The 15,037-nt window shown below is 32.7% G+C and overlaps 2 protein-coding genes across 3 annotated transcripts; both read right to left on the bottom strand.

Annotated features, from left to right (window-relative positions):
- Positions 1 to 11: 11 nt before the first annotated feature.
- LOC137826788 (protein disulfide isomerase-like 2-3) lies at positions 12 to 3,816 on the bottom strand. Its single transcript, XM_068632926.1, has 9 exons — positions 3,596 to 3,816; positions 3,232 to 3,390; positions 2,472 to 2,585; positions 1,746 to 1,903; positions 1,518 to 1,617; positions 1,151 to 1,327; positions 806 to 951; positions 480 to 626; positions 12 to 390 (listed from the first exon to the last, which is right to left on the bottom strand). The coding sequence occupies exons 1-9, from the start codon at positions 3,728 to 3,730 to the stop codon at positions 216 to 218; spliced, it is 1,311 nt and encodes a 436-aa protein (XP_068489027.1). The 5' UTR covers positions 3,731 to 3,816; the 3' UTR covers positions 12 to 215.
- Positions 3,817 to 6,694: 2,878 nt separating this feature from the next.
- LOC137823632 (triacylglycerol lipase 2-like) lies at positions 6,695 to 14,568 on the bottom strand. 2 transcript variants are annotated; one of them, XM_068628844.1, is made up of 13 exons: positions 14,211 to 14,568; positions 14,048 to 14,120; positions 13,891 to 13,955; positions 13,688 to 13,800; positions 11,807 to 11,916; positions 9,080 to 9,177; positions 8,858 to 8,998; positions 8,661 to 8,771; positions 8,432 to 8,575; positions 8,291 to 8,331; positions 7,575 to 7,654; positions 7,392 to 7,487; positions 6,718 to 7,206 (listed from the first exon to the last, which is right to left on the bottom strand). In XM_068628844.1, the coding sequence occupies exons 1-13, from the start codon at positions 14,307 to 14,309 to the stop codon at positions 6,887 to 6,889; spliced, it is 1,491 nt and encodes a 496-aa protein (XP_068484945.1). In that variant the 5' UTR covers positions 14,310 to 14,568; the 3' UTR covers positions 6,718 to 6,886. The 2 variants fall into 2 exon arrangements, with proteins under 2 accessions (XP_068484944.1, XP_068484945.1); XM_068628843.1 differs by lacking the exons at positions 11,807 to 11,916; positions 13,688 to 13,800; positions 13,891 to 13,955; positions 14,048 to 14,120; positions 14,211 to 14,568 and adding an exon at positions 9,275 to 9,517 and having other exon boundaries at positions 6,695 to 7,206; positions 9,080 to 9,175.
- Positions 14,569 to 15,037: the final 469 nt, after the last annotated feature.

Below are 15,037 nucleotides of genomic sequence, written 5' to 3'. Positions count from 1 at the left end.
ACACATCGAAAAGATCAAAGATTTTCCTAGATAAATATCAGTACCACTGAATGAGATTTCAAAATCCTCATAAGATCATCACTAGACTCACTAGTTTTTAACTCGTAACATCGAAAAACAGAACAGTGATCACAATCATCATGAGAAACATATTGCCTGTAACGTAAAAATCGGTGGTTGAAACTTTAATTTGCTATAATTTCCTTCTCACTTGATCATAGCTCATCCTTGCTTGAAGCATCTTCCCCCATTAGTTCTTCAAGAGAAAATTCATCCTCCTCAATTATTTCTCCATCTTTTCCATCCCATGGTTCTGTCTTCACAATGGTCGGAGTGCTTTGCAGGGGCAAATTCCCTTTGCCTCCACGTCCAGCATCTTTCACAAATTGTCTGTGGAAAATAGATAGCTATGTTGAAGAGCTTGTTCATCTCAGTAGTTTGTTTAGTATTTAGAATAAAGTTAGAAGGAATAAACTTACATAATTTGGTCAAGTTCAAATGCACTCTTGAGAGGAGCATAAACAGCTTTCTTAAGGTTAAGGGCTACTAAAGCTGGATAACCATATCCACCAACACCCACATGCTTCTCAAGATCCAGCTGCTTCCCTGCAGCTACCCAGACATAACTGTGCTCAAAGACACAAAAATTCAATTCAAACGATGTTAAAGAATTCGCAACAAAGATTTATTAAAAATACACATAAATAAAGTATTTGCAACACTGAGAGAATCAAATAATTTTAGATATGTAGAGATTGACGTGTAAAGTGATATTAGAGTATGGAATCTAAGCAAAATAACTTGCCTGTATGGACTTCTTTTAAACTTTTCTGCAACTGATAATAGCTGCTGAAGATATCTGTTTCTCCCCTCAGCCTTGGAATCCAAAATGTCAGGAAGGAAGGCAACAAAACAGATTGCGGCAGTACCACATTTCTCTTCCAAAACATCCTATACGGAAGGTTCTTGTTAATTATCATTTAATACATGGTTTTGTGAATAATTGAAATCATTTAATACACACACACGTTATATCAAATGTTTCACAATCTGTGCCCTTAGGGCACTCTTCCTTAGCAAGATCCATTATCATATTATCCTCTCTTCCAAACCAAAGCACAACTAAGTAGGTGGGAGAGAAAATTCTTACTGGACTGTGTAGCTCTGTCACTTCTGGAGGAACAACATTTGTTTCCAGCTGCTCTAATGCAAATGACTCAATAGCTGCGGCTGTTCTTGCACCTTCATAAGGAATAGGACTATCTTTATCAGCACCAAATACCAAGATTGTTGGGAATCCTTGGACTTTGAACCTACTCATTAGAGACTGGTAACATTTTTTTACTGTCAGAACAATATAAACTAAAGGGCATAATAAAACATTATAAAGCAAGACAGTAATAAGCGTCTTACCCTTAACAAGAATAAATAAATAAATAACGATGCAGTGACCATCTTGATCACAGGCATTGTAGTTTTGTCAAGTTCTTATAAACTATTTAGAAGTATAAGATTACCTTTTCGGCATCACAGTCAACATGGCCCAGTTTAACCTTCCCTTTCAAATTATTGGATGCTTTCTTCCACTCAGGAGCTAACTTTTTACAATGGCCACACCTTTGGGAAATAAAAGAGGATAAATGTTATTAGAGCAACACATCTGGAATGGTAATACTTTAGGTTCAGTCAGTTAATAACAGATCATATTATCCAAAATTAGATTTCAGGACATAGGCGACACTTACCAAGGTGCGAAAAACTCCACAATCCAGAGTTCTTTGCTTTTGAGGACCAACTCATCAAAGTTTCCAGAGTTTAATTCTACTGAAGAACTGGTTTCTGTCTTTTCATTTGAACCCCCTGTTGCTTTTCCATTTAACCGCTCCTTCAAAAGAGCCTTTACCTGTACATGAGATATAAAATAAGGAGGCAGTACTTTCAGTAAAGCCATACTATTTGCTGATTTTTCTTTTTAAAAAAATACTGCATATTTGAAACACGACAAAATGACTTAGCATTGTGTAACAAGTCACAAATTAATTGGTGAATTTGCTTGTGATAGTCTGCCAATTATGACTTAATTAATTATTTATCAAACACCAGTCAATAAATCATGCAAATCATGAATTAAAACAAAACTGAATGAGTTTTTTTTTATAGACCTGTACTTACAAGTTGTCAGATAACGCTCACCCAATATACATTCCAATCCTTTCTCTGCTTAGGTTTTCTACACTACAAAAGTGGTGTGTAAAATGATTTTTGCTGTTAATTTTTTAATCAGAATCTCATTTACTTTGCAGTCATTTAATTTTTAACAGAAATTCAAGAAATTATTTTGTTTGTTACAGATCTTCACTCTATACATGACACAAGCAATAACACTTCTCATACAACACCAGAAATATTACATTTAAAAACTGATGGGGGGAAAAAGGCTAAAAATAACCGACACAAGATTCCAAAATAACCTGTTGAAGTGCAAATTCAGCAATTGGTTTGACATCTCTGGCTCCTTGGTAATCAGCCGGTGGTTTTCCGGGAGCAAACACTTTTATAGTTGGAAATCCTTTGATTCCATATTCCTGTGGGGAATCCAGAAAAAAACCAAGCACACACACATGTGCGCAAATGTAAAGGTTTTTTAAGTTCCAATATAAGTTATAATAACAAATTAAGAAACAGGTAAACATGTAAATCATAACTCAAAATCTACGAGTAAACGAAATCTCATGCATAGAAGACTGATGCTATGAAGCAACAAGAAAAGGAAGAATCTCCAAGGAGATATTCTATCTTGTACAGGTACTATATTATTTGGTTGCTTTACACAAAAAGAGAGTGGTGATAGATCCAATAGCAAGGAAAAACTTTACACATACAATGGTACTGGCATGTTGATATTCTATAAAACAAACAAGCCATCTAAAATGGTTCAAATGATTAGGTCCAATTCAATTAATAACATTCGATTTTCTAAACAGACAGTTCCAAGAGCTCAAATAAGTATGCATAACAAGCCGTCCTTCGCATCATGCCTGATCCACATAAAGGCAATTCCAGTGTATATTACACGTAAAAGTCAAACATATAATAAAGCATCTTCATATTTCAGAAAGGCTGATGGCAAGAACCAAAGAACATATGTAGCATAGTCTTCATTTAACAGATTTCAATATTTCATTACGTATAAAAATGCCATCATTAATAAAGAAATGAACAATACACAACCTGAGCCAAAGACGAGTGAGCATCAGCATCAAGTGCTGCCACAGTAACCACACCCTTCAACACAGTAGCTGCCTTCTCCCATATAGGAGTCAGAGCCTTACAGTGTCCACACCATGGGGCAAAGAATTCAACAAGAACAACTCCATTTGCATTCAGAACCTGCCATGAACCTTGATTTCAGCCATCAAAACTACAGCCACATCACAACGCCACAAATATCTATCTACATGCCCAGAAGGATTTCAAGAGCAAAGATACAAAATTTAACGTTTCTACAAAATACCAATTTGGAAAAAGTGGCAAATACAGTGAGATCACGAAATGGGACACTGGGGAAAGGGTTCCAGATTTAAACATGAGTCACCTTGGACTTGAAGTTGGAGGCAGTGAGTTGAAGCACGGGCGAGGATGCTCCATAGAGTGCGTAGGAAGGGGCGAGGTTGAAGATGATTACCAAAAGAGTAAATGAAACGAAAAAGGATGTTCGAAATTCAGACATTGGTATTGTCTTTCTGTCACTCTATGCACTCTGAATCTGCGCAGGGAAGAAAGAACCCTTCTTCGTTTGTTTTGTCTGTTCCAGTACTTTCTATTGCTACGTGTGTCATCCAATTATATACTTACACGTCAGACACTCGTGTTGGCAAATCATTTTTCTTTCTTCATTTGAAACTCAAAATAAAGAATTTTATTTATGTTAACAAAAACGTTTCTTTCTTATGATAAAACTAAATTTCTTTTAGACCGAAATTCTTGCATAATTATACTATAGAATTAAATAATCTTTGAAATCAGGAAGTGTATTCAATTTGAATTTTAAGATATTTTAAATTATTTTTTATAAAACAATGTGATGGTATTGCATCAAGATTTTTAAAAATTGAAAAAAATCTTAAAGTATTTCATCAATACTATAATTTTATAAAATAACAAAAAAATTAAATATTATTAAATTAAAAATATTTAATATTCAAAGGACTATTTTGTTAATTAAATTTATATAACATGAATAAGTAATAAATTCAGTTTCATCCATGAGCTTAGCTTCGTCATTTGAGAATTTCCTTTCTTTTTTGCAATTTTGTTGAAAATAGTTTATTAACATAATATTATTGATGTAATAGGTATGAATCAAAGGATATTTAAGTAAGAAAATATATAATTTAATTAAAATAAAATTAATAACATAAATTTTTTGAGACTTAAAAAATAAAAAATAAAAATTTAATTTAATTCAAATTGAAAAAATAATAATTCAAAATATTATATATATATATATCATAACTATTTATAAATTCAATAAATTGTAATTTTTTTGGCATTGTGATAAAATCTTAATAAAATAATTTATTTATAAATTTTCCAATTAATTTATTGATGTAATATATAAGTCCCAACCTATACACTAAAATATATGTAATTTAATTAAATAAATAACTTAAGTTAACATTAAATTAACTACTCTAGCAAGAACAATGTTTAAGACAATGACTACTATAGAAAGAAGAGAAAAGAATGATCCAACCATCATCAACGTAGAACTAGCAGAGGTTAATTTTGTTATTAGTAGTTTCAATTTGAAGCACTAATCACATTTTCTATATCATGACATATTTTCAAATGACATGAGAGAATGAATGTGGAGACTAACTTTTTTTTTCATATATTACAAATATCAATTCATAATGGGCAATGCTAATAGCATAGAGATGATTACAAATACCATTGTAATTATAATGTATTTATTGAGTTACAAAACATTTGTCATACAATTTGAAGGAATAAATAACGACATTTTTTTGAATAAAATGTGATATGACAAAAAAAATATGATATTGATTATAAATATGTTGTTTTGCTACATAAAATACACATATTGTATAATATATATTCAACTCCAAACACATCATATATTCAAACACCAATATGTGTCAAGTATTCAACCAAGCGAGTCTATTTTCATAAAAAGATTGGAAGCTAATCATTGAGCACCTCACTAAAACAACTAGTAACTCTCTATCTACGGAAAAAACTAAGTCACTAATCAAATTTACCACAATAATAATCATCAAGTCATCCTATTAGGTATGAGACACAAAAGACTTCGAGCACAAATCCACATATAAAAAAATCATCTCAAACTAATATACATGTTACACAACCCCACAGATAAGAATACACATTTATTGCACAATTAGTACTCATTTATTACTGAAACTATCATAATCTATCTTGAGTATTTGAGTGTCTTTGTAAACTATCTACCAGCCAAAATGAACTAAGATCTCCGAGAAAGAATAAGCGAAAGACTAGAGTAGTCTTAGATTTTAAAAGATTCTATCAATCCTTGTAAGAACATGCAATATTCATATCACTTTTGAACTCATTCTCTGTATAAATTGTAAACTAAGGAAATGTAGAATGTTTGGTGTAATATCGATCACCTAAGAGATAATCTTGGCTTATAGTTGATATACCGATCCAAGGTCTATATTAATCATCAGTTATGACATGTATATACAAAAGAATAATACATTATATACATTAATGTGATCTAGAGTAAGATTTTTAATCTCCCCTCCCCTATCCGCGCATTATGAACAATAATGAGATGTATCTTGAACTAGGACCAAGTGCACTTTAGAATTTGTGTTTTCTTTGATATCTTTCTTAGTAGTAGTTTTGGGTAGATTCAATTCAAGTAAGTCATTATAACACATTTTATATTCTATCTCAGGGCTGAGACAAGTACCACATCAAAGAGGTTCTTACACAAATCATTCTTTATAATCCTCTGACAATGGGATATGCTTGATTGGGATAACGAATGCACAATATGCGGCCCGTCCATCTCTAAAACAGAGCCTTCAAAAGGCTGAATAATGCATAATATGCCTAGCCTATCCATCTGTTACACAGAGAACAGCGTACATGCCTGCATCATTCTCCTCCCAAAAATAATAAGTTCAAGCTCAAACCATTATATATTTTTTTATATCAACTGTGGACAAGTCTAATGGAATCCATAAACAAAGTGAAACACCACATGGCTGGCCATGTATTTCACGAGGGAAATGAGCCATGAATCAAAACATCAGAAAACAGACTCATCAAATAAAGCTGTTTTGCTGGTATGAATGAGTATGTATGCCTTGAGCATAATTACATGACTCGTTCTTCTTGAACCTTTTTATGGTCATACGAGAAAAAGTAACAAGTTTTTAATACCAGAAAATGTGTAGTCTTAACTAAATTATGCTAGTAATAGCATATGAGAAATTCATTCTCAAAGAGTCTCCCTCTGATGACATAAAAAAAGTTTAATGATGATGAGTCAACCTCAAAGAATGTTGTAGAATCTTGATGATACGAAGCCATGGATTTGTGGTTGTAACAAGCCTATAGTCTGGTTGTATCTTGTTATTTTAACAATACCAAGAGAGAGAATCTGCACCACAAGAAATACTGTAAAATCATATTTATATGTATATATTATAAAAAACCATCCCTTTTTTATAACATACTGAATATTATAGGAATTTCCTTTAATAATATCATCTTCTGTAAAATTACATTGACATTTCTGTGCTATTCAATTCTATGATATAGAGACAAGGAATGATAAAATTCTATACGATGTATTATTCACTAAATATCACTGAAGCCTAAAGAAAGATATAAGAGGTTCATAGACATCTCGATAAGCATTTTCACCCATAACATAATCTGCATGCGCATAATCATTTCTGTACTGCACTACAAGCTTATCTGCTTGATGATCTTTAAGAATTTCTAACAGACGTTGCACATCCTTAACATCAGAAAGAGCATCAGCGCCTCCATAACTCAGGAAGAGAGGAAGGTCATTTGGAATTCTTGTCATGTCGTATTCTGGAGGACTGGGTTGTCCATAGTGTTTTATGTTCTCATCTTCATTCTGGTAATCAAACATTGAAGTGGTTCCTTCTCTGATCACTGATATTCATATATAATTAAGATTCATAACCCCTCACATGAAAGAAAAAATTATTCTAATTAACAGCTGAATCCAGTTAAATTTTCAAAATCTATGCTAATAATATATGCTTCCTTTTTATCATGAAGTATAGGGTATATTGGTGTCTGAATGATATTTAAATTAGGAAAATAGAACCACTTACTCTGAGATAGATGGATCATGTTCTTTGTTGCTGTTGACTGAGGCTCGTGATCCAAAAAAACATTTACAATGGAAGGGTTAAGGCAGCAATTTGGACCTGAAAGCATAACAGTGTTGCCAATGAAGGAAACTAAGTGTTAGTTTTGGTGGTTGAATAACAGCTGAATATGAACATGAATGCTACCTGTGAAAGAGGTCAACAAGTTGGTGCAGTCAATGCCTGTGTTATTGCACAAGTCCTTTAGCAACTTTATAACAGAGACCCTATTCAAACATGAGAAAAATAGTGATAAAAATCTTCATACGATTGGAGTCGCAAGATTAGTCATAAACTAGCTTACTTATCAATTTCATTCTCCAAAGTTACATGTATTATCAATCATGTCTTACAAAAAAATTTGGTTACCAAATTTGTTCCTCAAAAATTACAAACATTGCTGAATTAGTCCTGCAAAGATTTTGTTACTAAACTAAATCTCTAAAGATTTGATGTCACCAAATTAATCTATCAGTGATTTAAAACATCAGCATATTGATCCTTTTGAAGAATTAAAGTGGTGGAAGAAACCTCTTTAGGGTCAAATTTGGTGATCGATTAAACATTTGAAGGAATATTTAAGAGATAAAATCTTTGAAGGGCTAAAGTGGTGACACAAAGACTAATGTGAGGATGCATATAACTTTGGAGGATCAAATTCGTGCTTTCTTAGATTATAGTTAAACTTTACATTCAATGGAAAACGCAGTTTCACATCAGCATGACTTCTGGATCCAATCTTATTCTACCTACTAAGAATTTGAGAAATGTCTGCATACTTTCTTACAACATTAAAGTTTGAACAACATTGCAGCCTTTCCACAATGCAAAGAAATGAATGATATAGATAATGATTTACTTACCCTCTCATATTAAATTCAAAGACTCCAAAATTGTATAGCGACTGTAAAGAAGAAAATACAGATTTTCAGTGTTAATCTTTTGAATTTTTAGAAAGAATTTTTTCTTTTGGCAAACAATCAAAGCATTTTTATAACTAATACCTCCGCAATGAAGTTTTCAGCTGCATTTTTAGCTAGGGGTGAAGTCATCTGACCAACATAAGCAATGGGGCTAAGCAAGGCAGCTGATCTCAATATGTTCAGTAACTGGTCTTGGGAAAAAGCAGCCAATGCAACCAAAGTTCCCTACAAAGGTATTCAGCACTCTGCAGTGAGCATCACATTGAAGAAGTCAAAAACAAGAATGGGAAGTGTAGAATGTGAAATTCACCTGTGAGTGACCAACATAGTGCAGTTTTTGTCCAGTTAGATCATGCACATACTTGACTGTGACTGGAAGATCATATGCAACTAGTTCATCCCATGACCAATTCCAGTAATCCTAAAGAATAAAACTGATATAATCAATAGAACCAAACAAATTGATGACCATAGAAATACATTAACATTTTAGTAGACAAAACTAACCGAGCTATTAGGTGGTAAAGTTGTATGTTGCCGGCTATATTTGGTTCCACGTGTGTTAGCAACCCAAACATCAAACCCATTATCCGCCAAAAGAAATGCAAGAGACTGCTTTGAAGGTAGTAATAACCATGTTATGCCATCCTACAACCACAACATCACATTAATTACCAACATCAACAACAAAATCCATAACATATAGTTGCTTATGAAACTTTTAGTAACCATGAAAAGCCCATGCTGTAGAAGAACAGGTGGCCCCCTTAACTCTCCCACTCTAATTCTTGGCAAGTTAAGAATATAACCATCTTGTGTTGTCACCTAAAAGAATACATAATGAGCCAGTTAGTAGCTACTAGCTGCTCTAAATCTTGTTGATTTCTGACCAGAAACAGAAACAGATGCAAGCACAGTACATACCAAGTGTTCTTCGCAAGTATAGCCTTGTGTCTTCACCATAGATGAGCAAATACCATCCGTGGGGGATGATGACAATGTTGTAGTGGTAGTGCTAAGTGGTGAGAGTTTCCTCCCAGTTGCAAGAGTTAAACCCCAGAAGAGAATCACAAGGATTGTTGAGAGTGATGTGTTGGCCATGTTCTGTGTTCCTGGTACATTAATCTTTCCAATCCAGACATTATTTATACACGCAGAAAACAGGAAAAAATAATAGTTGTAAGGTATTCACATGAGGGGTTTTAAACCACCTTTTTGTCAACAGTGGTTTAAACAAAGCATATGTGGGGTCTACCAAGGAGCCACTGTTAAATTACAGGGATTTTTGGACTTTGTTGCCACGCTTCTTTAAGCAAGAAATGTGTGGATGGTTTTTCACTGCAGAGGTCACTCCTGACCAGACCGATGTGGTGCACACAAAATGCCAAAACATGTGCTTAGAACGAAATATTATGTAATACTTACTCATGTTTTGTACCACAAAGCAAACCACTCCGAAACATGTATTCACACTTAGGCCAAATCAAAATATTAACTTAATTAATAAGTATCCAATATTTTCCAAATTAGAAGAAAAATATTTAAAATTTAGTTGAAATATAAATGAATAAGTATATAATACTGTTATACAAACTTTCAGATGTGCAATTAGTAATAAGATAATGTGGGATGGTGAGAACTGAATAATTGTTACTCATTCCTTTCAAGTAAACATCTGAAGTTATGATGATAGATATACTACCTAATTCTCATGTTCTTTTAGATGTTTTAACTCTCTCTTTTTTATCTTAAAGCAATTGATATTTTAGAATTTCTAACAACTTAATTAATGTTTTTCTCAATACATCTTTATTATTGTTCACTACAAATAATATAGACATAAAAAATCAATTCATTAAGTAAGGAGGTTATGCTAAGCAACCAAAGTATATTAATGTCTTATTTTTATTAGCATTAAACTAACCATAGTTATCGTATGGTTTAAAAAAATTATAAAAAATTAAGAATTTAAAACTATCAAATATTTTTCAGATACTAAAAGTATTAAAAATTGTTTAATCCTAAAATAGATAAAATTAAAGGTATCTATACTGGTGGTGACGGTTAACTAAGTTAAAATATGATAAAAAAAAACATTGAATATAAGAGGAAGATCATAAACAAATTGGTTATGCGGCGAAAATACTAAAGATTCAAGCTATCGAAATTATATTTTCACTGTTTGCACTTCAAGTTGTTTGAGTTCTTTTTCTCAACTAAAACTAAATACAAAGAATAATCTAACAGAAGAGTAAGAGAAATTAAGATATATTTGAGTGTACTTAGAGTATTCCAAATGAAAGAGAAAAACTAATTTTTAAAATACTGATTTATTTAAAAAAAATTAAGTCTCTCTGAGCAATTATTTTATCATACAGATTTGTAGCTAACATAACAATTAACAATAAAACTAAAACAAAATATATAAAACAGCATCCGTGTACTTTTTTCTTCGGTTTAAGCATCTTGGGGGGTGCTTTCTTACTCTTAGTCTAAGAAATTAACAGCAAATGCATAATCTGTAATCATCTGAATCTTAAAAAGGTTGTTTATATGGGTGTACTATTTAAGCATTGAAAGAAAGGTTTTGAAGTGAAAACGTTGATCCTTGAAAATTTCCATCTGTCAAAAAATGTCCTCTTCAATAGTGCATCACTTTTTATAGTGTCCAACAATTACTTTACCACGCATAAAACACCTCAAATTAATTACATAAGTTTACAAAAACAACTCGGTATCACACGCTAACCATTAGATTATTTTAATAACTTAGAGTTACCCTTTCTCCCTTCTCACTAAATATTTAGATATCTTATCTCATCTGGTGAGTCCATTCCCAAACTAGTGGAATCTTCATGTATTCAACTAAATAGGAAAGGAAAAAATGGAAACCAAGTGTTAGAGAATATGTTATATCACTCTTGAATTATATTATATTGGTAAAAAATTGTCAGTAAAATTACACTATTAAGAACTTGTTCATTCCCTACACAACACAAATTTAATCTGTATTTCCTCCAATATAGAGAGTTCTATTTGCCAGCCACAAAAACTAAAGTATGTGTATTTCCTCCTTTATAAATTCAACAATCAAAATAGAACACAAGTTTCTAAAGCACTTCTCACATGAAGGATGAAGAATTTATGAAGCTAAAGGATGAGCAGCTGCTGCCCAAAATAAAACATCAGTGCAAAATTTGATGATAATTGGTTATAAACCACGTTGCTACTCCTTTTATCTAATTGAATGCGTAATCCGGTATCTGCAGCCATCTCAACAATATTGTTTCTTAAAGAATCATTTTATAGTAGTATACTAATTGGATTTTCCAGTAACATGTGTGATAGCTGCATCCTTTATACTTGATTCAGATGTTTGTAGTACAGTATCAGACACTTTGAATCTTGTAAGGTTTCTTCTAAGGAATTGGAATTGCAACCCTTTAGGTTTTATCTTCCCAAGCAATTGCCATCTTCTAGGTGTAATCTGTCCTAGCATTTTCATTTGCTCCTTTCTGAACTTCTTAGTTGCATACCAGATTCCACCTCTCCATCCTAAGGCATACCTGTATATCAGCTAAAGTGAGAACTCATAGCTAAAAGGAAATTAGAATGTTTAAATCCACTGATTGCAAAATATCAAAAGAAAATAAAAGTCAATACGCATGGGTTAAGAAACAAGCAACAACACATCAAGAGAGGAAACATGTTCACGTCAAACATGTATACCAACACCTACAATCAATCAACGGGTCAAATTCAATACTCTTACATCTAAGATCTTGTCAGCATGATTAAACAGATGCCATATAATATGGTACTATTTCCTTTTACTGATTAAAACATTTTTAAGTGATTTTAACTGAGGCATCTTGTTCATATCAAACGTGCACACCAACCCAAGATGTAAACAAATAAACTTGACATCATACAAGAACTATATTCCAAATTCAGAAGCAAACCGATTGGAGTAATGATTTGAGTTTGAGAAAAAAAAAACCCAGACATAATAAATAGGATGCTAAAGAGTTGAGAGTGACACCTCCCTGTTTTCCTCCCACTCCCCCCTTCCCTGTTTTCCTCCCACTCCCAATGTCCTTCCCGATATGCAAAACTGCACCTAATTATTTTTGTCATCAGCAAATTTTAGAAGCCTTGAGACCTTGAAGCTAAGAAGCATCAAATTTATATGTAGGGAGATGTTGGTATATGGAATTAAAAATTGTAATTCGTGAAATCATTCATGTAGCCTTTTAGTTTTGTCATCCAAATTCCTCCTCACAGTGCCTCTATCTCTAAAGCAAAAATCAATGTCCTGTCCCATTTTCCCCAGTACATAAAAGAGAAATCCAAGCAAAATCAAAAATAGATAAATTGGTACGGGAGCATGGTGTGTAAAGTGAACTTGCAGAATGCGTAGGCATAGATTTAATTGTAGGTGTGAAGAACCCACACAATAATAGATTTTGAGCCAGCAGAATAATATGTGCAATGCCAGAATCAGAATGGTAGATTCATCCTCTTAAAAAAATCTAAAGTTTAGTTTTTTTTACTAACATCTTAAGTTTTACATCATAATTTTTCCAACTTTCCTTTAAATTATTTTATCTCTCTCTTTTCTTTCTGCAATTTTTTTTCTCAGGTGCTAGTTGGAAAATTTACTGTGCATACTAGTCTTCTAGAATAGCCAGTCCCAAGCCCAGCTAAAACAGGAGAGTTGTATTCACTATTAAGCCTTTCTCAGTCAATGTAAAACTTGTTAAAACCCCACTCATGTTGCTAGTTGGAAAATTGAACCACATCACTGTATTATTAGGAAAATTAAGTACTGTTCAACAGTAAGTATTAAGTCACCTAAATTAATCCATGCAAACTGCGAGGGACAAAAAGATTCACAGTGATCTGAACAACAGATCAAGAGCCGAGACTGAAAGGGTGGGAATTTGTAGTATAACAAGAACATACAGGTACACAAAATTAAACTTCTGTAATTATTAATTTTTCTTAATCTCTGCAGTTTGTAATTAATTAAAACATTACAATTATACAGCAACCACAGACCTTTTCCAACAGAATGAGATTGGTTGCATTACATGCAACAAACAATTTTTGGCGATCCTCGTAATATATAATAACCATCATGACACTGCAATCATTCATGTTTGGTGAACTAACCATAAAAATTTCTCAACCCCCAATATTCACAACTTCGTTTGTGTTCCACAATGATTGCACTAATGAAATAATGTCAAGTTGCTAATAAGGACGAAACAATGTTGCAGTGGAAATGTTAAGGAGCATGTTAATGTTTGCGAGTGAGGGAGATAGTGAACAAACCCGATAACCAGGGAGGTTCCAGCAGTGGCAACACAAGCAGGAATGCTACAACCTCCGGAACCTGCGACAATGTCTTTGATTTCGGCATGTTGGAGATTGGAATTGCTTTTGACCTGACAGAAACACAACGAACCCCATGATACAAAGATGAAGCAAAAGAAAGGAAAAAAAAAGAATAGAAGCAAAGAGATTTATGTACATACAGCATTTTCAATGGATTGAAGCCTTTGATCTACTTTGGTGTCATGTAAATGGCGCAAGGAGTAACCTATGAAATTTTTAATAAAAGGTGAGTGTGATTAATGGGCAAAGAATAGAAGAGAAGAGAAGAGAAGAGAAGAGAAGAGGGGAAAGACAGACCGAACCAAGCAGTGGCAACGGAAGCAATGGAAGTTCCAACAGTGAACACCACACGATGTCTCTCAAATGTATCCTAAAACACATAAACATGTGAGAAGAGATGAGAAAAGAGAATGGAGAGAGAGAGAGAGAGAGAGAGAGAGAGAGAGAGAGAGAGAAAAACCTTGGTAGAAAAAAAAGTGTCTTGAATGGCAGCCCGTGAATTGAGATACTTTTTCTTAAGGTTGGTGGCCGAAAACACAGAACTCCTTAATCGCTGCATATGCAATTGTATCAGAAGAAGCGTTCTTCCCACGCCGAAACACAAAAACCTGTGCCGCTTCCTCAAACGGACAAGGAAAACCGTTTTCTTCTACTTCTTCCTCAAACAACTATTCACCTTTCTCATTCACTTCATCTGCACCCAATTATCAATAATATTCTTTTATTTAATCAAACCTCACACCCTCATTCTTCTTCCTCCGACGTAGCTTCTCCTGTAGGTCAAAAAATCACCTCCTTAAACAAATACATTCCGGTCTACAATAATATTAAGAATTATATAATTTAAAAGGTATATTTTTTAATTTGCATATTTTGAGTTGTAGAATTCTTGGAAATACTTTTAGATTTTATAATTGAAATGTATTTTTTGAAAGAGATATATTCTTATTTATAGATTTCAGCTTCAGAATTTTATAATTCATAATTTTTTTAGATTATTCATTCTAAAATAAATAAATAAAATATCAATACAAGGTATTTTTAGCATTTTAAGAAGTATGGAGGTGTCTGGAGTGCAGGAAAAAACAGCCACCTCCACATAACTTAAATGACAAATTCTACTTTATCACTTTTCAAAATTATTCTTTATTTTGGATTTGAAAATTCGAAATTCAAAAAATATAATTTAAAAATCAAAATCTTAAATAAATTTAAAACGAAAAAAACACATTTCAGAAAAAAAAATCCTAAATATAAAATCTGAAAATATATTTTTTTTAAAAATAA

The sequence above is a fragment of the Phaseolus vulgaris genome, chromosome 8, assembly GCF_000499845.2.
Source record: "Phaseolus vulgaris cultivar G19833 chromosome 8, P. vulgaris v2.0, whole genome shotgun sequence".
Lineage (NCBI taxonomy): Eukaryota > Viridiplantae > Streptophyta > Magnoliopsida > Fabales > Fabaceae > Phaseolus > Phaseolus vulgaris.
The sequence above is the reverse complement of the archived record's forward strand: the minus strand, read 5'-3'. Positions and strand labels throughout refer to the sequence as shown.